This window comes from Sceloporus undulatus, chromosome 3 (genome assembly GCF_019175285.1).
Source record: "Sceloporus undulatus isolate JIND9_A2432 ecotype Alabama chromosome 3, SceUnd_v1.1, whole genome shotgun sequence".
NCBI classification, from domain to species: Eukaryota; Metazoa; Chordata; class Lepidosauria; order Squamata; family Phrynosomatidae; genus Sceloporus; species Sceloporus undulatus.
In genome coordinates this window covers 179,031,755-179,054,002 of record NC_056524.1, presented here as the reverse complement: position 1 = coordinate 179,054,002, position 22,248 = coordinate 179,031,755, and the positions used below count along the sequence as shown (strand labels likewise).

At 42.8% G+C, this 22,248-nt stretch overlaps 2 protein-coding genes across 6 annotated transcripts in view; both read left to right on the top strand.

Annotated features, from left to right (window-relative positions):
• The window catches only part of LOC121925331 (putative lysosomal acid lipase/cholesteryl ester hydrolase), a 216,444-nt gene that overhangs the window by 36,507 nt on the left and 157,689 nt on the right, over positions 1 to 22,248 (top strand). The gene's annotated exons all lie outside the window — the stretch shown is intronic.
• SLC16A12 (solute carrier family 16 member 12) overlaps positions 1 to 22,248 on the top strand; it is a 65,700-nt gene that overhangs the window by 33,358 nt on the left and 10,094 nt on the right. For 2 of the 5 annotated variants that reach the window (XM_042457360.1, XM_042457361.1), the window contains exons 2-5: positions 5,705 to 5,924; positions 16,148 to 16,251; positions 17,386 to 17,529; positions 21,262 to 21,850. In XM_042457360.1, the coding sequence (XP_042313294.1) occupies positions 5,815 to 5,924; positions 16,148 to 16,251; positions 17,386 to 17,529; positions 21,262 to 21,850 (947 nt within the window). In that variant the 5' untranslated portion in view covers positions 5,705 to 5,814. Of the gene's footprint in view, positions 1 to 5,704; positions 5,925 to 6,760; positions 6,914 to 16,147; positions 16,252 to 17,385; positions 17,530 to 21,261; positions 21,851 to 22,248 lie in introns of those variants that run through there. The other 3 variants (XM_042457362.1, XM_042457364.1, XM_042457363.1) reach the window with 3 other exon arrangements.

Here is a 22,248-nt window from a genome sequence, read left to right as displayed (position 1 = left end):
AAAATTTTGTTTTATATTTGATGTCATGTCTGAATACAGGTTGGGGTGGATAATTTGCTTAAGAAGATATGGTAGCAGTAAGGGTTAAGCTTCTCCTCAGATGGCCATACCATTAGGAGGAGTGAAGAATAAAGTGTCAGAGCCTAGACACGAACTATGGGCCATGCATCCTCTAAACTGGCATGCTGCTTTGTGTTTCCTGAGGAGGCTCTCCAGCAACCAAGACTGAAGAAATATGCAGCTACGAGTTCAATCAGCTTTGAACATTGAATGGGTTGTGGTGGTGGTGGTTACCATCTTGTTCTTTACCTCAGGAAAGGAGGTGAAGAACAGAACAATCTCTTGCAAAGAGCTTGCAGACAGCTTGGTTGTTTGGTGGTTCATTGAAAAGATTGTTCAGTCCTTGATGCTGGTGTTAGCTTTGGAAAATTCCCTTAGCAGTTCCCCCATCCGTCCCATGTCAGCCCCATTGAAAGGTGAAGAACCACAGTACTGTTTGCTCTGAGACTTCTGGGTGGAGAAGAAATGACATGCACACATGATATAGTGAGAAGGAATGGTGGTCTGGTGGGAAATTGCACTGGTGGAGAGATGGTGGGGCAGGGTCTCCTCTGCCATTTGTGCAACATCCTAAATGGATCACTTTGCCCATAGAAATGCTGGTGGAGGGCAGAGGTTCACAGGTATTATACAGTAGTTGGAACATCTGAGAGGGAAAGTCAAAGAGTGTTACTAGGTAGAGATTTGTGATTCAGCCATGGTTTATAACATGAAATGATGTCTTGCAGGTTAAATGGATGGTTTGGCATCTCTCTTGGAATCTCTAGGTTCCCCCAATGTGACTCTGCTGGAAGTTGACCACAGAGTAAAGAAAACACTTCTGTAGACAATCATAGGTCCTCCAGTCGATTCTATGTTCAGTTTCCAGCTATAGAGTTTTGTTGGAGGACCTAAGGATTCCCAGAATGGTAAAAATACCAGTAGTTTTTTTATTTGCAGTTTCCCCACTTTCATGCAGGTCCTGTTCCGTTAACCCTAGCCAATGTGGAGATTCCACTGTAGAGGCATATCTCAGTCAACAAAGCTTCTGACACAGAAGCTTCTTCTTAAAAACTATTTTGACAGGAGCCCAGCACAGCCTCCATACCCCCTTTCTTGTGTCCTGTCTAGCTGGAAGGTTTTTGGTTTGGGCCTTTTGCAGAATTGGCATTGAGAGAATGGTAAGGGAGGGTTGCAAAAAGACAAATTTTCAGTGTTGAGTTGCAGCAGCGTATCTTCAGTAAACAATACAATAAAGCTTGATCTAGGAAACAATGGGGTTCTCCTGTAGGTGAGCCTCCTGTAGCTGTGTGTGTTCTTACGTACAACAGGCAAGGCAAAGAGCTGTCTCCAGAATCACTTACTGTGCACATGTGAAGAGGAAAAATAGAAAGAAAAGGGGAAAGCAGATTAGCCTGCCTCACCAGTTACTGTATATACTCATGTATAAGTCTAGCAATTTTAGTCAAAAAATTGACACAAAAAACCTGAATTGACTAATCCATGGGTCAATGTAAATTCTGCATTTTAACTCTTATTTTAAAAGGAACCATGCCTTGATGAAAGGCAAGAATGTAATCTGTCCTGGAAGCACTGACCCCCACTTCCTCTAATCTCTCATACATCCAGCACTTAGTGTGAGCACCATTATCCCTGCTGGAATTTTGTAAGTTCTTTGGCATTATTTTCCTTTACTTCATCCTTTAGAATGCCCCTAAGTTTTACCCTTGACTTATCCACGCGTCATATCAAAATCCATGATTTTGGCCCCAAAACCTGCCCTCGACTTATACATGAAGTCGACTTATACATGAGTATATATGGTACTCCTGTGTTACAAAGCAGATAATTGTGCTGAATTAAGAAAACAATGTTTTGAAACTGTACAGCCATGGAGGGAGAGTCAAATATATACGGTACCCACACAAAATTTTAAAAAGAGTAGATTTATAAGTTGGGCAACTAAAGTAGAAATTATATGAAAAATAGAGGCTGACAAATGAAAAAGTAATCCATATACATATTTTGAAAAAAGTCTTCAGGTATCTGTTACAAGGTTCAAAATGTTTTTGTTTACTTATGCAAGAACAAACTGACTTAGTTCTTTGATTTCACATGTGCATATTGTTAGTTTTGAACAAAAAGTTGGCTGAAAACACATTCAGCTGCTCTTCTTTTTTGTGGTATGGGAACGTAGCCCTATTCTTCCCGTGCTATTTATGCCTCAGGCACCTGATTTTCTTTTCAAGACATAATGCCTAGGAACACATCTACTTCACTTAACTGAGATATATCTACAATCGTGTAGTGTGCAAGGAGCCTTCATTTTTTTATTGGTAAAGTTGTGATACCAAAACATCTGAGATCACTGCTAATATAGCAGAAGCAGAATGAGACGTTTCCCCCAAGTTGTTTGTTACTGTTTACCTTGAATTGGCCTCAGTCCCCTCCTCAAAAATGGCATCAGATAACATTTCATGGGACGTCCTGTGATTCTTGTCAGCATGAATATTGTATGTTCAACAGCTAAAGGATTAGACTGCAGCTGAGCTATTTTAGGTTCCTCTCCAAGGAAAACTGAAACACATACCAGACAGCTTTGCTTATTTGTTTAAAATCTTTCCTTCACTCTGTGAAGGAAAGACACACATTTTTCAACAGAGCAACAAGGCCATTGATATGGATGGCCCAAAAGGAAGGGCTTCATTTATTTCATTTCTATTCCCAGTAGAAGGAGGATTCCTTCTTTAAACACTGAAGCTAATATAAATGTATTTGTTGAGGTTCTTCGCCAGTTTTTCCTAAAACAAGGCATATTGCGAGTCTCAAACCTGTCAAGAGGTCAAATCCTTTGACCAGGAAGTCCTTCTCTTTGTTATTAGATGAATGAGTATTACTGGCACATCCACAATATCAACTTAATTCAATTAATAAATGTGAGGTTTTTATTCCAGTTCAGTTCTGAGCTCAGGAGTATTTACAAATAATGAGCTACCTATAGTTAATTCCTTTCAGAATTCCTTCTGCAATAACTAAGGGATAACTAACTTAAGCATTACTACTACTTCTACTACTACCTTACAGACAAAAAACAGGGTGCATATAGCCAAGCAAAACCAGAGTATGGTCAAGATGGTGAAAGGTATTGATGAGGAAGAACATACAGAGGGCCAAAGCAGACAGTGCGTAAGGAGTGGCCAGAGGTTACTCTGGTCCTGATCAGGCCAGGACCACAGCAACTGCATGGCTCATTCCTGAAGTGGGTCACGGGTCCTGAATGGGCCGCTGGTAGGAGTAGATGAAATCTACTCCAGAAAAGTCTGGCTCCTGCTACCTGGGCACAACTTCAGAGTGGCTTCTGGCCACATTGGGGTGTGCATCATTTGAATGCCATGCCACCAAAGTGAACTTGGGCAAGTTACACTCTGTCAGCCTCACAGGAAGGCAAAGGCAAACTTTCTCTGAACCTACCTTGCCAAGAAGATCCCGTGATATGTTTGCCTTAGGGTCACCATAAGCTGGAAACAATTTGAGGGCACACAACAGCACATCAGCATTTATTTATTTATGTATTTATCTGATTTCTGTCCCGCCTTTCTCTCCAAAGGGACCTAAGGCAGCTCACAAATAAAATCTAAAAACATAATACAATAAAACAATTAAAATATCATCTAAAAACCATGGTATCCACCCTATATAACAAACACCCAAGCCATCCCATGATTATACATCAAATACCTGCCTGAATAGAGCTGTTTTTGCTTGCCAACGAAAGGCAAGCAAAGAGGGGGCCAGCCTTGCTTCTCACAGAAGGGCATTCCAGAGGACAGGAGCAACCACCTAGAAGGCTCTCTCTTGTGTCCTCACCAGGCGAGCCTGTGATGGTGGCAGGACTGAGAGAAAGCCTTCCCCAAAAGATCTTAGCACTCTAGCAGGTTCATATGGGGAGATACGGTGTTTGTTGTTGTTGTTGTTGTTGTTGTTGTTGTTGTGTGCCTCCAAGATCTTTCTGACATGTGGCAATCCTAATGGTTGCCTATCATAGGGTTTCCCCTACATAAGGTTTTCTTGGCAAGTTCCTTCAGAGAGGGTTTGCCATTGCCATGAGGATAAGAGAGTGTGACTTGCCCAAGGTCACACAATGGGTTTTCATGGCTGAACTGGGATTTGAACCCTGGTCTCCCAGTGTCCTTGTCCAATGCCCAAACCATTATACAATGTGTTATCTCAGTGAGTAATCAAGAATTCTGACTACTTAGGACAAAGATAGGGTTGACAAATATCTCTTATTATAAAGGATGTCCCTTATTTGAGTACCAGAAAACTTGTCCTTTGTACGGCAGGCAGGTACCTTTTGCTGGGATGTCCTTTATTTGAAGGTTCATAGAAAGCCACTCCTTTTTGAGCTGGCAAAAAGATAGCTTTTCCACTGCCACCACAGCTTTGTGGTGCTCCTGCAGCGTACGGCATTTAAACACCATGCCCCCAGAGCACAGTAAAACCTCCGCTGTGTAAATGGCTGGGCGACTTCATGGCAGCTTCCTGCCGGTTTGGAGGCATGCGTTGTGCATATACCATGTCCCCAAGCCGCCAGGAAGCTGTCTTTTTTTTGCCGGTCTGTTGTTCCAGCTCTGTCTAGATCAACTTCTTTCTTTCAGTTACTCTCAAAGCTGTTGCAAGATCTCTTTACATACTGATTCTACAGACTAACACGGCTATATTATTATTATTATTATTATTATTATTATTATTATTAAACTTTATTTATATAGTGCTGTAAATTTACACAGCACTGTACATAAAATCTTTTAATTAGACGGTTCCCTGCCTTCAGGCTTACACTCTAAGAAGACACGACACAAAAGGAGAATGGAATGGTGGGGGGGGAGAGGATCAGGTCCAGCATTCTTCTCTCCTTCTGAGGCCTGGACCAAGGCAGATGGACAGATGGAGGGCTCTGTATCTTAAGGATATATCTTTGAATTCTAGATCTAGTTGTAATAGTTATCTCCCATGTTGCAGATGATGCTGAAAGTAGCTTGCCCAAGTCTACCTAGTGAGTTCATAACAGAGGTTGGGCAAGTAACTTCTTTGAACTACAACTCTCAGAGTCTACCAAGAACTAGAAGATTGTGGAAGCTGTACTCAAAAAAACTGTAACTGATAACTGTTCTAAGCTCTGGTTTACAGCAGACCTTATTTTTTGAACAGTGTCCTGTGCATATCTCCTGTCTCTTATCTCCTCATATGCTACACCAGTTTTTAAGGACTGATTACTTTCTTTGATATATTGAAACACAAGGGCTTTCGATTTTGTCTATTCTCTTTCATTTTGAATTGTTTGTTAGGTGATAGAGGATTTTAAAACTTTCTTATGGTACAAATTCTGCTAGTTATAAAGATTCAGTCTGTCCTTGGTGATGTGAATGCAAAGCAAGATCAATGGAGGGACTGGATTAAATCAAAGAATATGGCCCATAGTCAGCTGTTCTGAACAATGCACAGAATTTGCATTCTGGAAGCCTTGAGGTTAAAAATAAAACTTAACTTTAAACAATAAAGCAGAGGCTCAATTGAACTATTTGATAGTGACCTTTTGCAGAACAAAGAGCCATTTGCTTTGATATTTTTTCTCCTAATGCTTTTTTTTATTTTCTTGTTTCAGATGTCAAATAATCCTTGCACCAGGTAACATTCCATGCATACCTTGCCTGTCAACTGGCATTGGTTTTACAGAGTGACTCTGGACCAAAAGAAAGTTTCCCCATCACAGCCATGGCTGCAGCAAGGAAAGGTTTAAGCGCTTCTCCTCCGGATGGTGGCTGGGGGTGGATGGTTGTGATTGGTTGCTTCCTTGTAACTATCTGCACTAGAGCTGTGACAAGGTAAAACCATTTTGTGTACAATTGTGTGTGTCTCTGTGTGTGTAACAAAGTCATTAAAGAAATGGTCTAATTTGGCTGTCTAGTACTTGAACAGCAGGATTGCTTGGCTAAAGCCACACTCAAAATTTGTTATTGTGAAAAAAATCTGCACAATGCCTTTGAAAGCTGCAGAATTTCCTCTATTCAATTAAAAGTCTTTGGTGGGATTCCTTTGGGCTGGTATCCAAAAACGAGGTACCCCTCCAAGTTTGACACCACTATGCATTCTTACCTATTTCTTCTGGTGCATCATGGGATACGGAATGGACCTTCTTTTGCATTGGAGTGTGTCCAGAAGAAGGCGACCAGAATGGTGAAAGGTCTGGAAACTATGCCCTTAGGAGGAGCAACTTGGGGAATTGGGGATGCTTAGCCTGGAGAAGAGAAGGTTAAGAGGTGATATGATAGCCCTGTTTAAGAATTTGGGGAAGTGTCATATTGAGGATGGAGCAAGTTTGTTTACTGCAGCTTCAGAGAATAGGACCTGGAGCAATTGATTCAAGCTACAGGAAAAGAGATTCCATCTTAACATTAGGAAGAACTTTCTCACAGTGAGAGCTGTTCAACAGTAGAATACACTTCCTTGGAGAGTGGTGGAGTCTTCTTCTTTGGAGGTTTTTAAACAGAGGCTGGATGGCCATATGTTGGGAGTGCTTTGATTGTGATTTCCTGTATGACAGGGGGTTGGACTGGATAACCCTTGTGGTCTCTTCCAATTCTATGATTCTCTAAATCCAGGGTGGTACAGAGGGAAGAAGAAGACTTTCAGCAAAGTGTTTTCTCTCCAAATGATTTTAAAGGACATGAACAGTACAAGAACATATGTAAATAAAGTGTGAATGTGCCTGTTCATAATATGTGAGCACACTTAATACTGCTGATTTAAGGAGCTGATTTTCAAGATGCTTCTTTGACACTGAACCCCTTTAAGGATTCATCTTGCCAAGAAGGTACTGCATGTCAATTTAGTAAGGTGTTATATGGCCTGTGTTGCCCTACATTTTGCCAGCTCCTGATGACTGGAGTGACCCCATTTATGTGTGTCATATTTATTGTGCAATCCCATTCACTCATAGTAACCTTTGCAAGAACTCTCCTTAAGGAGAGAGAAGAGTGACCCAAGAAGGCCCCTTCTCTCTATATATACACTCTCCAAGTATCATAAGCATTCAGAAAATATTTGATACTCCCTTCCTTCACAATAGAAGGAAAAAAATAGTAAGAGGCCAGTATTTAGTTTTAGTATAATATATCTGGAGACAGAATAGTTCTACCCAAATTTGTACATCTGTTAAATTTTTCTTTAAAAAGAAAATTATATCAGGTATTGTATGTAAAAAGCAACAATTTATACATGTAAAATGTTCATTGCTGTTCTCAAAACTGTCTTGGGAAGTTCCCTCACGTCTAAAGGTATTTCAGAGGTGGTGGTAAGGGGAGTATCAGCCAGGGATATTGTTGTTGCCTCCTGCATTGCATTGCAGATGCAATGCAACATGGAATGCAACCTGCAATGCAATGCAATCAAAGTTTGAATTATATGACCTTCAAGGCACACTTCCAGTCTATAATTCTATCCCAGTAAAATATATATTTCTTCTCCTGATGACATGTCGACTTGAGGGAATTTCCTAGCACTTAAACCTAAATAAGGAAATATATTTGTTCAAGAAAATGGGAGATTAATGCAGCTGTAACTGAGGAAGTATTTTAGTTTTTTCAAATTTAGAGTCACCTTGTAAATTTAGCCTGTGACATGATTTTCTCAATGATTTCTCCCTTTATTTATTAATTCTGTTCTCCACCTCAAATATCTACCTTTATTGATTCTGTGGGTTTCCACAGTAGGTTGCTAGGCGTTCTGTGAGACTGAGGCCTGTTACAGACTGCCAAAATAAAGCTGCTTCAGGTCTCTTTGGAGGTATGCTATTTAAATGATGCATGGGCCCTAAGAGTCTGGAGGTCGCGCCAAAGCCACACTCCATTCCTAAGCACTGGAGTGCAGCTTTGGTGCAGCTTCCGGATTCTTAGGATGCATGCATCATTTAAACACCATACCTCCAAAGAGACCCGAAGCAGCTTTATTTTGGCAGTCTGTAATAGGCCAATACTTTTTTGAGCTATAGGTATAATAATTTTTATGTAGCGCCTCCCTGAGGCCTGAAAAATTGTTTCAAGGGGTTGCTTGAGGGTAAAAAGTTTAACAAAGGCTGAACTAGATTGTCTGCCTTTCTTTAAAAAAAGTAAATTAGTAGTGCCAGAGAAAGTAGAATCTAGCTGGTGTGCAATGTACCTTAGAACAGTGTACACAACCTGATCACGATCTACTAATACTTGTGATTTAATCCATGGGAAGCAACTCTGCCCATCTTCCTCACTGGTGTCTTCACTGCTTGAAGACACTTTTAATCTATTTCTTGATAGAAATGGATTGTGCAGTTTGTTACTGATCTGCTGCAAACCAAAAGGGATCATGCTCATCATATTTTAAGTAGGAAATACCATGAACCATTGCCTCCCTTCTTCTCCACCCAGGCGTTGGCCCTACTTTGTAGGTGAGCGGGGTACCTGCCTTAGCTTGCTAATGCTGTCATGCCATAATGTTCAAGGAGAGAGCTGTGTGTGTGTGCTTGCATGGCCTGGATGTCACAAAGCCTGTAAGTAGTGACCTTAGGTAAGGTACATGCTCTCAGCCCTAGGGGAAGGCAATAGCAATCATTGAACAAATCTTGACAAGAAAACCCCATGATAGGTTCGCCTTAGGATTGCCGTAAGACGGAAATTACTTGAAGGCACACAACAACAACAAAGCCTGCTGTGGTGCAGCTATCATACTGCATTTAGGTGCAGTGGAGGACACTGCCCCATCATTAATTTGTTGTTTTGTGCCTTCAGTTAATTTCCAGCTTAAGGTGAACTTGTCTCAGAGGGGTGTTTTTTTTTTGGCAATATTTGTTCAGTGGGCATTGCCGTTGCCTTCCTCTGAGGTGTGATTTACCTAAGGCCACCCAGTGGGTTTTCATGGCTGAGCGGGGATTTGAACCCAGATATCTCAGATCCCTAGTCCAACACTCAAACCATTTCACACATCAATAATATTGAAGTAAAATTCATCTGTCAATTTGCTTCTATGTGGAGGCATCTTATGCCTTGCGTCAGGTAGCAACATTTCTTGGAACAGCTTTGCCTACCATTTTTGGAACCAATTTATAAAAACTTTCCTCTCCCACAAACCTCTGTTCTCACACCCTACAATAGGCTTGCCATAAACCCCGCCCCCCCCCCGTGACCGCCGTTTGGGGCCCCTCCCGGTCAGGTCCGGTTTGGGCCCCCACCTGCGGTCCCCGTTTTGGGGGCCCGCCGGCCATTGCCGCTTGCCGTAATGCGACGGCTGCGCGCAACCCACCCCCCCAGCTCCGCCGCTTCCAAACTTCCTCACCTCCAGCCGCCCAGCTCATAGGTAGCGGCAGCGCGCCGGCCGCCCCACTTCTCCCTCGGCGCCGCGCAGGGAAGGATGGGGCGGCATGCGCGCTGCCATGGCCCCTACTGAGCCTGGGGCGGCATTCAAGCCCTCCCCTGGACGCCCTGCAGCTCAGGGCAGGGAGAGAGGGTTTCCTCAAAGAACCTTCTCTCCTGCTTGGACTTCCCCCGCGGCCAGGAAAGCTCCGGGGTGGGATAAGGTTCTCTCCCTCCCCCTCCTTGGGACTTCCCCGCCGGCCAGCAGGCTCCAGGGCAGGGAGAGAAGGCTCTCCTCCAAGGGAACCCTTCTCTCCCTCCGGTGCCCGGGCCAGGCAGGAGAGGAGGGGGGCCTCTCGAAGGGAACCCTTTTTCCCTGTTGCATTTCCCTCGTCTTGCCCTCTTCGTTCTCCTCACTCTTCTCCTCCTCTGTCCTCTCCTCTTTCCTCCCTTCTCTTCTTCTTCCTCCTCTTCTTTCACCTCATCCTTCCCTTCCTCCCCTTTTTTCTTCCTCTCTATTTCCTCTTCTTCTCCTCCCCTTTCTCCTTCTCCTCCTCCTTCTTCCTCCTTTTCTTCTTCTTCCTCCCCTCTGCTTCTTCCACTCTCCTCCTTCTGGTTTTGACAGAAAAGAAGCACATTCCTGCCATCTGTCTAGGAATAATGCCAAATGTCCTCCTTTTTCATGCCTAAGAATCATGATTTATATGAATTTTTTTAAAAAAAAACATCATTTTGCATGTCCTCCATTTTTAAAAAATGTGCCTCCATTTGAAAATTTTGTCCTGCTTTGTCCTACATTTGTTCCCAGTTCAGAGGTTCTGACTTATGGCAACCCTACCTACAAACTAACTGAATCTTCTAATGGCACACACAGTTATTTGTTATCCGAACACCTCTTGACAAAGTGGTTGTTGCGGTTATTTTTGTTAACCACACACAATCCGTGAGGAAAAGGGCTAAATAAAAAAGGTAATTAACCTTTTTCAGCAGGGAGAAGAACTCACACAGTATAAAAAAAGTCTCCTGTATAAAGAACAATTTATTTCAAATTGTGATTGTTGTGTTGTTGTTGCGGAAGGAGATTTTAAAGCAAACTTAAGGGCTCCGAAAAAATTGGCTCTGGACCAGAAAGACAGCCCCGACTATTTTTGTAGAGAGGAAAATTTCAGTGAATGCTGTGTCATTGTTGTGGAAGAAACTCTTCATTAAGCATGGCAATGCATACCCATTGGCCTTTTGGAAAGAGCAGATTCTGCAACAGTTGTCGTTCTTGTAGGTGAAATCTCTGTTTACTGTATTGGTCTAAAATGGAAAGAAACACCATGGGACTCTGCCTATTTCAGATATGTGCTGGACAGAGTTGTGTAGACTGCGATAGGGCTATATTTTATTGTTGATTTTATTTTATTGTATCTCACTTTTCTCCAAAAGGGACTCAAAGTGTGCTACAATCTAAATTAAACCGACAACATGTAAGCAAATATAGAGTACAAAACAATCTTAAAGAGCATTAAATGATTATTAAATTAAAATTAAAATTAAAAAATTAAAATTCAGTGAAAAACCACTACTTTCAACACAATACTTTCTTTTTAAACACTTAAAATACACATTACCTAACTGGAACAAACAGTGCACCCAATTGCCACATTGCTTCACCCTGGTCAGCCCAAGGTCTGAAGGCCTGTATAAGCAAGAAGCCTTTGGCCTTCCAGCTCTCAAAGATGTCACTAAAATAGCCTAAATCCAGTTGCTAATCCTAGCTATATATTGTCCATTAGATCAATGGGGATTTAGTAAGGCCACACTTAGGTAATTACATTGATGCATGGAATCTGCATGAGGTGTAGAGGGACATATTATGAACACTAAAGTCAGAGATTGTCATGGCCATCCATATTTCCTGTTATCTGTATGGTTGTGAAAGCTGGACAATGAAGAAAGCTGATAGGGAAGAAATGTCTCATTTGAAATGTGCGGTGTAGCGAGTTCTGCGGAGCATGGATTGCCAAAAAGACAAATAAATGGGTCCCAAGAGCAAATCAAGCTTGAACTGTCCCTAGAAGTCAAGAAGAATAGCTTCTATTTGAACATATATACATAACTTGCTAGAAAGACAATGATGCTTGGTATGGTAGAAGGCTGCAGGGAAGAAGGAGACTGCATTCCAGATGGATGCCAGGGCGTGCAACTGCCCCTGAAGGGGCGTACTGCAGCTGCCTCCATCTTCCCCAGATGGGGCTGCAGAACTGCATGCTGCGGCCAAATGGCATTTCCAGGGTGGCAAAAAGAGCAGCGCTCCTTTTATAGCCGCAAGCTTTGAGGCACTCCTTTGGCACGTGGTGATGTCGCATGAGTGGCATTGGCATCACGCCCCATGGGGCAGAGTTGGGCATGTGTCATATAGAGGCCATGCCCCAACTCCACCTCCAGGCCACTAATGCCGGTCTGCACTGCCCTATATCAGGGAAAAATGGCCCTAAATTTGCAAGACCTGAGCAGGGCTGTTGATAACAGGATGATGTGAGGTCTTTCATTCATAGGACCCTAAACTGAAGTCCACCGAGGGTTTGCCATCCCGGGGGACCTCAAAACTGGGAAAAAAAAAGTCTAGGACAAGGCTTAAAAAATGTAGGACATTTTTTAAAAATTTCCTGGCCAGGAAATTAACCAAAAAAAAGGTCTACATTTTTAACCTTCTCCAAGGCCTCGCTGGGGCCTGTGAGACAGCCTCTCAAGCCCCCCCAGCGAGGCCTTGGATGGCTCCTAGGGCCCGCGTGGGCCTGGGAGACTCTGTAGGCAAGAGGTGCACCCATGTTAAGAAACTGCATTAAGCAAAAAAACTTAGGCTGCTGCACACCGCTTTCGTCTCATCACATCCATCCTATGGAATGCTGGGATTTGTAGTTTGTTGTGGTGCCAGGGCTGGGCTTTGAAATCTCAGGCATAAGAGAGGCAAAAGGCTTGGGCTGCATCTACAATGGAGAAATCATCTGGTTTGAGACCACTTAAACTGCCTCAGTGAATGCTATTGAATTCTGGAATGGGTGGTCTGTTCCAGCACCCACAAGTTAGAATGGGCAGTAAACCCCTGGAAACTATCTGACCAAGGTGACCAATGCCCTCACCCCCAAATGTAGGGCACCCAAGCAAAAAACATGTAGGACCATGGCCAAAAATTAAAAGCTAAAAAAACCACCCATGTAATTAAAATCCATGCTTCTTAGGCCATGATCCAAAATGGGGGACATGTCTGGAAAGGAGGAGGGATGCCTGGTCACCTTGTCTCTGGTCCCAAAATGCAACTGCAGAAATAAAAAACAATGCCTGGACTGAAATGCCCATAGTTCCTCACCAAAGCTGCATCCACACTGAGGAAATCACATCCAGTTTGAGAGTGATTAAATGTCCTGGGTTAGGTGCTGGGGATGCTGGGATTGTAGACTAGTACATTGTGCCACCAGAGCTATCTCTGACAGGGAGTCCCATAAACTCTCCAACTAGATGTTTTCACACTATGCTCTTAAAGAGCTACTATTCCAGTGTGACTCCTCTTTAGCTCGCCTCCTGTTGCTGCTGGGATTGGCAGTTTAAGGAGCTGAACTTCTCTGCCTGAGAATTCTAAATACCCCTCCTTAAACTGCCAATCCCCGCATGGCACAGGAGGGGCAGCTAGAGGACGTCACAATGGAATAGTTAACCTCTTTAAGAGCAGCATAGTGTGATAAACATCTTATTTGAATGCATGCCCAGAAATTCCTTCCCAGGGGCAACCCATGGATGAAATGGTCCCAGTTTGAGCTCACGTGGCTGGGGAATCCTGGGGAATTGTGTCCTATTTGTGGCCACAGAGCTCTCTGACAGAGAAGGCCAAATGCCTCAGACACCAGAATCCAGGGCCATTGAGCTTGGCAGTTTAAAAGGGGTCTCAAAGTGCAGAGAGGGGGGGAGAGAGAAAAGCCTGGAGTGTGAATGAGCTTGGCTTGGGGGCTGCTCCGAGAGAAAGAGGAGGCGGAGGGAGGGAGGGAGGGAGCCAAGGGAAGTGCCAGGACCATCCGGGGAGCGCTCCTCTCTTCCACCGCAGCCCCCAGCAACGCCTCCTCTGTGGGTATTCAGGCTCTTTTGTCAAAAGAGCTCTGGTGCCAACAAAGAAACTACACTTCCAAAATCTATAGCACTGAGCCATGGATGTTTAAGGGGGGAGTCAAACTATTTCTGCGCCTTGCTACCCCAAAGCGCTTCCTATTTACAAGCAAGCAAAAGCTCTTCCTTACCAAGCCGTTGGGAAACCCAACCCAAGTGGAGGGCTGATTGCTTCTTTCCCATTGGTCAGCTCGCGGATAAATTTGGGCATATTACAAATTAAGGTGTGTTAGGGCCTCAAAAACGATCTGTGATAAAGATTATAAGAATACTGACGCGGTTTGGTTTACATTTAAAAGATGAGGCAATTTAAACTCCCAGACAACATGAACGATTTTATGGCCCCCCAAAAGCGTGATTGTCACGGGGCCGCCAGTTTTATGCATCTAAGTCCACCCAATGACATTTAACCAACAAATAAGTGAGTCTACTTAGTTGAGTACTGTAGGTGGGGACAATGGCTTTGGATGGGGTATCCTTGTGTTCTTTCCAAAACACATAACTCGCTGTGTTCCAGGCACAAATCAGAGTGTGGTTTATGATCTGTTATACTCTATATGGCTCTAGGTCCAGACTATCTGAGGAATCATATTCTTCCTTATATGGGTGTGTGGACTATTTTGTAAGGACAAAGATTTTAATCCTGATGTCTATATTTGTTTATTTTGTGCCTATTTAACAGATATATTCATAACTTTTAAAACTTCTCTGTAAAGTTTATTTACATTTTAAACATTTATTTTTGAGTCTCATCTCTGGGAAGGAGAAGGAAGACAGCAAGTAATACCAGATCAATAAAGTATATAACAATGCACCTGAATTACACCTGTCTGGAGTCTCTGCCCTTGAGCTTGCTTCCAGAAGCTTACACTTAGGGCTAAGACGGGATTGTGAACTTAACCTTCTATGGGTTTTGATTATATCTCCCACAATTAGTGAGCATACTAAGACAAAGCAATTGTGTTGTTAAAAACCAGAGAGAAATCCAGAGAGTAGCAGCTTCTCTATACCTTACCATATGACATTGTTCTCTTCCCACGCTGATAGTACCAAAGTGAGTCTTTTCTCCTAACAAGGAAATCTGTTCATAAATACTTGCTTTGATGCTGTCTCCTGCAGAAGAGAAAGAAGCACTGCGACGTTATATGGTAAGGCAGCAAGCGTTATCTCTGGCTCTGTTATGGCTTTGTTTTCTTGTGCGATAAGGCTTTCGTTAACTTTCACACATGATAATATTCAAAGATATAGCTGTGTTGTCTGTGAATCAGTATGTAGTGAGACTGTGTAGCACCTTGGACTAAGGCCGGTTACAGACCGGCACATTGGACGTCTGCACGGACGTCCCATTTAAAAAAGGGGCGTCTCTCTAGATGCCCTGGATCTAATATGGACTCTGTCCTACATGGCGCTGGCCGTTCCACACGGCCGGCACCATCTTACTATCGGACACTGTGCATCTGAACTGTGCGCGGCCTGTGACGTCGCGAATGCGCCCCTGGTGGCCTCGCGACGTCACAGAGGCGCCGCAGAAGAAAGCTCCATTTTGGAGCTTCTTTTTGCTCCTAAGGGAAGCCGCGCGGTGTGGCTGCGACAGCTCCCTTTAGGAGCAAACGGCGGCAGCGGGCAGACCGCCTCAAGCGGCGGTCTATAACCCGCCTAAAGTAACAGAAAAGAAGTTCATCGTATGAGCTTTCCTGGACTAAGTCTACTCCTCAGATTCATTAAAAAAGGAAAGTCGACTTAAGTCTATGAATGCTCATGCTGCCAACCTCTTTCTTAGTAGGGCCCTGTGCCGACACAGCCTTAAAGGTGGCTTGGGAGCAGAGTCGGGGCACATGTGTCCACATGACCACTGTCCCAACTCCGCCCCAGGGCAGCCATGGACACCATGCATGTGCTCACACAGCGTGCCAGCATCACAGCACACTTCTTGGCACAGCACTGAGAGCAGCGGTAAAGAGCATTGCTGCTGCGGCTATCATGCCCTTTGGAGGGTGCAAAAAAAGTTATTGCTGATTGTTTGTGGCTTCTTTTGCATCCTGCAAAGGCCGATTGGGGCCGTGGCGTTTGGTTCCTGTGGCCCTGAATGTGCTGTAAAAGGGAGCCGCTGGAGGCACGCCCCTAGGAGCTGTTTGCAACGCCCCTAAGTCTCAAAGGTGCTTACAATAAAATGATAATATAGTGCTGTGTTTCCTGAGCAACTATCAGTGCCTTGGATCAGAGCCCTGGTGGCGCAGTGGTCTTTAAATGCTGTACTGCAGCCATTCACTCAAAACACAAGGTGCGAGTTTCAAGACCAGCAAAAGGGCCCAAGCTCGACTCAGGCTTGCATCCTCCGAGGTCGCTAAAATGAGTGCCCAGACTGTTTGGGGCAAATTAGACTTACTGCTAATTAGCTTACTTGCTGTTCACTGCTATGATCTTTGGATAGCGGTATATAAATAAAACAAATTATTTTATATTATTATATAGTCCAAGGCAATCAATATTGAGGAAAATATTTATGTTGGACACTTCTTAAAAGACTCTCAGGAAAGCATCTGTCATATCAATGGATCTATAGATCTAATGTCTTTCTTTTCCAGGTGTATTTCTATTTTTTTCGTAGAGTTCCAGACTTACTTTGCTCAAGATTATGCCCGGACAGCTTGGATCCATTCCATTGTAGACTGTGCTACAATGCTTTGTGGTGAGCATTCAAATCATTTGTATGTGTGAAACTGCTTTTAAGCTGTTGTTGTTGTTGTTGTTGTTGTTGTTGTGTATAAGTCATTTCCAGCTTATAGCAACCCTAAGGTGAACTTATCACTGGGTTTTCTTGGCAATATTTGTTCGGAGGAGGGGGGGAGTTGCCTTTACCTTCCTCCGAGGATGAAAGAGTGTGATTTGCCCCAGGTCGCTCAGTGGGCTTCCATAGCCAAGCAGGACTTGAACCCTGATCTCCTAGTGTCCTAAAGTCCAGCGCTCAAACCACTGCACTACACTGGCTCTCAAGTTGTAATTGTATAATTTTTTAAAGAGAGCAAGTCTCTTTAAAATTGTTGGGACTTGCTTCTGAGTAAGCATGTGCACAATATATTGTACATTTTCTTTTATATTGTACTACATAGTCACCATTAATCAGAACTTAATGGATATATCTTCTGGTTTTGGGTTGTTGGAAGCAATACTAGTCTGACCAAACCTCTTCTCCCAAACATTTGACTTAATTGCATGTCCCACAGTTTTGTTAGGTAAAGAGGTTTCTTGTGGAATATCTCTGGATGTGGGGAGTCCCTATCAGATCTTCATGTTGCTTCTGCTCTCATCTCTGATCAGTGAATGGAGATCACAGATAAGGGGCTCTTTAAAACTCAGAAATCCATTTCATGGAAACAAGCTCTGCCTTGTAGTTGGAAGCTACTGCATGGAACTTTACAAGGAAAGCGTTTATCATCAATTTACAAATGAGGGGTTTAAGGCTCTCACAGATTGTCAAATTAGGAACAGTGACTGACACTTCAGATATTTTGGACTACCACTCCCATTATCGCTTATGAGTGACCATGCTGGTCAGGGCTTCCGGGAGTTGAAGCCCCAAACATTTGGAGAAAATGGGTGCATCTAAATTTTAGCTGCCCATAGCTGGACCTTAATTGTGTGGTAAAGGAAAACTGAAAGATATATGGAGAATGGCAGAGTCCATCGCAGTATTCTGTGAATCCTCATTCTGAAATTTCAGAACAATCAGCATTTTCTTGGTGGGGTTTGGATACTTGTGGGTCAACTTGGCCATGTGAAAGTATACATATGCAATACCAATTTCTTTCATTTTCATTTTAAGCTCCACTTGGAAGTTTTATCAGCAATCATCTATCATGCCAAGTGGGCATCATGCTGGGAGGATTGCTTGCATCTGCGGGACTTATCTTGAGTTCTTTTGCCACGAGCCTGGAGCATCTTTATCTTTCTCTAGGAGTTCTTACAGGTAATTGTATCACTACTGGTGTTAACACTGTTGTTTTGTTCAATCAGTCTTCTCTAAGCATTACACATTCTGAAATGACCAAGTTCTTTGTCTATGTTCTGAGAAATAGGCCCCACTGAATTCAATAAAAATAAGTCATATATAAATAGGCATATGATTGTACAGTGAGCCTGCCATATTTGCTGGAGTTACAGGTGAAGGATCCTGGTGAATGTGGAAAACCTCAGATAAAAAACGCTCATCTTTTTACCTAAAAGAATACCTCTCTCCAGGTCCTCCAGTGCAACTCTGTGGTCAACATCTGCCTGAGGTTGATCATAGAATCATGCTGGAGGACCTACAAATGCCTAGAGAAGTGTTTTCTCTATTATTATTATTATTATTATTATTATTATTATTATTATTATTATCCTTTACAGTATTTATAAAGCGCTGTAAATTTACACAGCGCTGTACATACAGTCTTTTTAATTAGACGGTTCCCTGCCCTCAGGCTTACAGTCTAAAAAGACACCACACAAAAGGAGAAGGGAGTAGTGGTGGGGAAGGGGAAGAGGTCCGGCAGTTCCTCTCTACCTCCAAGACCTGGGCCAAGGCAGATGGACTGGAGGGAGGGCTTGGCTTCATAATAGATGGTTAATCTTCATCCAGGGAGGCAAGTGACAATTATGCAAGGCCAGGGAACGCTTCTCTGAACAGGATGGTCTTCAACTCCGTTTTGAAGCTGGTTAAAGAAGTGATGGCTCTTGCTTGTGGGGGAAGAAGGTTCCAGGAGTGAGGGGCAGCAAGTGAAAAGGGGCGAATCAGGGATGGGGCAGAGGAAATCCTGGGCTGGGACAGCAGACCTTGACTACCAGAACGGAGGGCCCTAGTGGGAAGGTGAGAAAAAAGAAGGTCTGACAAGTAAGGAGCGGCCAACCCATGGAGGGCTTTAAACGTGGACAGCAGGAGCCTATACTGAATGTGGAAAGGGAGGGGGAGCCATGAAGGGATAATGCATGCAGCTGAATGCTGGACAGAAATTAAAGGACGGAGGTGAGAAAGAGGAAGCCCTGCCAGAAGGATGTTACAGTAATCAAGTCATGAGATCACTAAGGCATGGACCAGGATCTTGGCAGTAGAGGTGGAGAGAAATGGTCAGATTTTGGCAATATTGTACAAAAGGAATCTACAAGCCTTGGCTGTGGTCTGGATCTGAGGGATACACGACAGAGAAGAGTCAAAGATAAAACCAAGACTCTAGGAACCTCTAGGTTCTCCATGGTCAGCTGACAACTTCTGGCAAAGTTGTGTTGGAGGAACTAGAGATGTTAAGGAAAAAGCAACATGAGATATACAGTGAAAGAAATAAAACTTGTATGTGAGAGTCAGGGTGACTCAGCAAAAGCAATTAGAAGCCACACAGGTGTAAAAGGTAATGTAATTAACAAGTCCTAAATGCCAAGGACAGAAATGCAAAGTGGATAATTGAACACACCTGAGAATTGTTAAGTGGACAAGGTGAAATGATGAAATCATTAATTGTGGGTTGAACCAAGAGAACCAATGAAGTGGATGTACACGCCCACTGGGTGGAAACTGACAAGAGTGGGTGGTATTTTCCAATGACTATAATAATGGCTATGCATCCCAATGTATGTTGTGGGTAGTAGTAGTGGATAGTTTTGGAGCTGTATATAGTAGAATAAAGTAGATCTTTTATATAAGACTACTGAGTTGTCTGGTGTCTTGGGTGAAGATACAAGAGCCAGCTGGATCCTGAAGAAGTGTGAAGACTTCTGTGGAAGCAAGAGTGAGAAGGCTTGGAGAGTTTGTCAGGGTCTTCAGCCTATTCTCTGTAACTCTGCTGCTTTAGAGCAAAGCTTTAACCACTGGCCAAAACTGGTCAGCGCCGGTGCGTAACAAGGTGGTGAGTTCGAGCCAGAGGTGAAGAGCTACAACTCCCATCATCCCTGACAAGAGATTCCTAGAGAGAACATGTTAATAAAAACCGCATATAATCAAATCCGCAAAAGTCAAAGCTGCAAATTTGGAGAGCCAACTGTAGTCTTATTATGGCATGTCCCAGGCATATTAAGGCTGAATCTAGCATGAGGTTCACATACGTCAGCTCACAGGAGTTCCTACCTTCTCCCCTTATCTTTAGCCCCTGGTCCCTTCCCAATACTGGCTGTGGAGGATTTCCCAAAACTCTGGAGTAGGTTGGTTGGGATTCTCCAACAATGCAAATAGGATGGCAGACTGCCAGCTGTCAAGCTGACTGAAGTAAACATTGGAGTGAGCGTCCACTTTTATTAAATTCACATAAGTGAAGAACAACTTTAAGGAAGAAGTTATAACAACAAATTATTTTCTTCTTCTTCTTCTTCTTCTTCTTCTTCTTATTATTATTATTATTATTATTATGACTAGTGAAGCTTTGAGAATTTCCACAAATCACTTTTAGCCAATCACATTCATGGAGGAAATAATTATCTACTTAGTGATGCCCATTTGACTTTTCTATATAACTATGCAACAAAGTTTTCTATGTAACTTTGAGAAAATAAGGAAGGAAGATGGAGACTTGTTCAGAGCCGTATACTGAAAAATGTATTTAAGGTGATGTTTGGAGGAACAAGGAAGGAAATATCTTGGACCATAGCCAACCCAAAGGAGATAACAGGAATAAAAATAAGATTAATTTTGGAAAACAATAATTCTGACTCAGAATCATAAACTATTAAATTTGCATGCAGATTATTCAAAACTCAATAGATTGTTTACTTGGTTCATGTGAATGTTTAAATGTTGGTGTTTAAATCAGAGTTTTTACTAATGATTATATGTATTTTTGTACACTGAAACCAAATTTTCTCATGAATTCTCACTCACATTTTGAGACCTGCAGATAGAATTCTGCCTCTGAAAATACTATTTTCATTTTTAGGCTATACACACCTTTCTGTCTTGTGAAGTAGTTGTACCAAGTTTAACTGAAGTTATATATGAACTAGAATTCTCTGCTGATTGCATTGCCCTGATTCCTTTCCAGTGAATTTAGTCATCCCTTTAATAAAACAAAAACATTCTATTGTTGTTCTCTAGTTCATTTCCCAAAAGATGAGGGGTGGAAATGTTTATGCTGAAACTGCTGACTTATTAAAACTGGCATTGTAGCTATGGTGATGTGAGCTTAGTACTTAGACCCCTGCAGTTTCATAATAGTTTTGTAGACATGCCGCCAATAGATTGTTTGCTAAAGCAAAAAAGATAAATTTTTATAGCTTGCGTGTGCCAGAATGTCAGATTCAGACTTAGTATCTGTATTTCATAATCCAGTTACTCACTACATCACCAGAAAATGACCACAAAGGTTTCCTGAATGATAATTACCTAATAAACTTTCTGGTAATTCTGGTTAGAGGATTCTGGGATCTATATTCCAAAACTTTTCTAAACAGTGATTCAAAAAACCCCTTTCCAAATGCAATAATTGCAATTAATGTGGAAGTGGGACAGAACAGTGTTAGGAATGAACCCATATAAAAGCATCACAAACTAGAAATGAACTATTCTATTCCTCCCTCCTAGTAGCTTTGATAGATCTCAGGTAGTGAGAGTATGGCATTTTTCTCTCTCCATATGCTTTGGAAAGTGAATGTTACAATTCATATCATATTCTGCAAACTCTATTGATTTGCTGCTAACCTATATTTTGTGTGTGTGTGTGTGGTTTTGTCTCACTTCCAGGGTTGGGCTTTGCACTTTCTTATTCCCCAGCCATAGCAATGGTGGGCAACTATTTCAACAAGCGGAAAGCTCTAGCTTATGGGATTGCCATGTCAGGCAGTGGCATTGGTACCTTCATCCTCGCCCCTGTGGTCCAGCTTCTGATTGAACAGTTTTCCTGGCGTGGAGCCTTACTCATCCTTGGAGGCTTTGTTTTAAATCTCTGTGTTTGTGGTGCCTTGATGAGACCTGTTGCAGGGAAAGACCTCAAAAATGTTCCAGAATACTCTGAACAGGAGTTTGAGCCAGAAGGACAAAAGCAGGACTTCAAGAAGTGGTCTGTCTGCTCCCCTCTCATCAAAGTCTGGTCTCACAAATATCTATGCCCGTGTTCATGGCAGGAATACAACTTTCTACTGATGCCAGATTTTGTGGTGCTAGCAGGGTCTGTCTTATTCATGGCGTATGGCTGCAGCCCTCTCTTTGTTTACCTGGTGCCTTATGCATTGAGAGTCGGAGTGAGTCACCAGCAGGCGGCTTTCCTCATGTCCATTCTTGGGGTCGTCGACATTATCGGCAACATCACTTTTGGGTGGCTCACGGACAGAAGGTAACACCTGAGTGCTGTGTAAAAAGGCAGGATAATGTGCAGGAGTGTATGGCTTGCAGACCCAGAGCTTGGAAGCAACATGTTACAAAATAAGGTAGTTACCTGTAATGAGGCACTCTTCTGGAAAATTAGGGTGTAGCCAAGTTATATTTCAAAAGCAATGTAATGAGTTGGAATAAAGTTTTTGTACAGTCAGCTTTCCACATTTGCAGCTTTGACTTTTGCAGTTTTGAATATTCATGAATTTGATTAATATGCTCTCTCTAGGAATCTCTAAGTCTTCTAGTTTGACTCTTCTGGAAGCTGACCATAGATTCGCACTGGAGGACCTAGAGATTCCTAAAGAAAGCACTTTTCTAGAACATGGCCACATAGTCTGAAAACCCCCCAAAAAACCA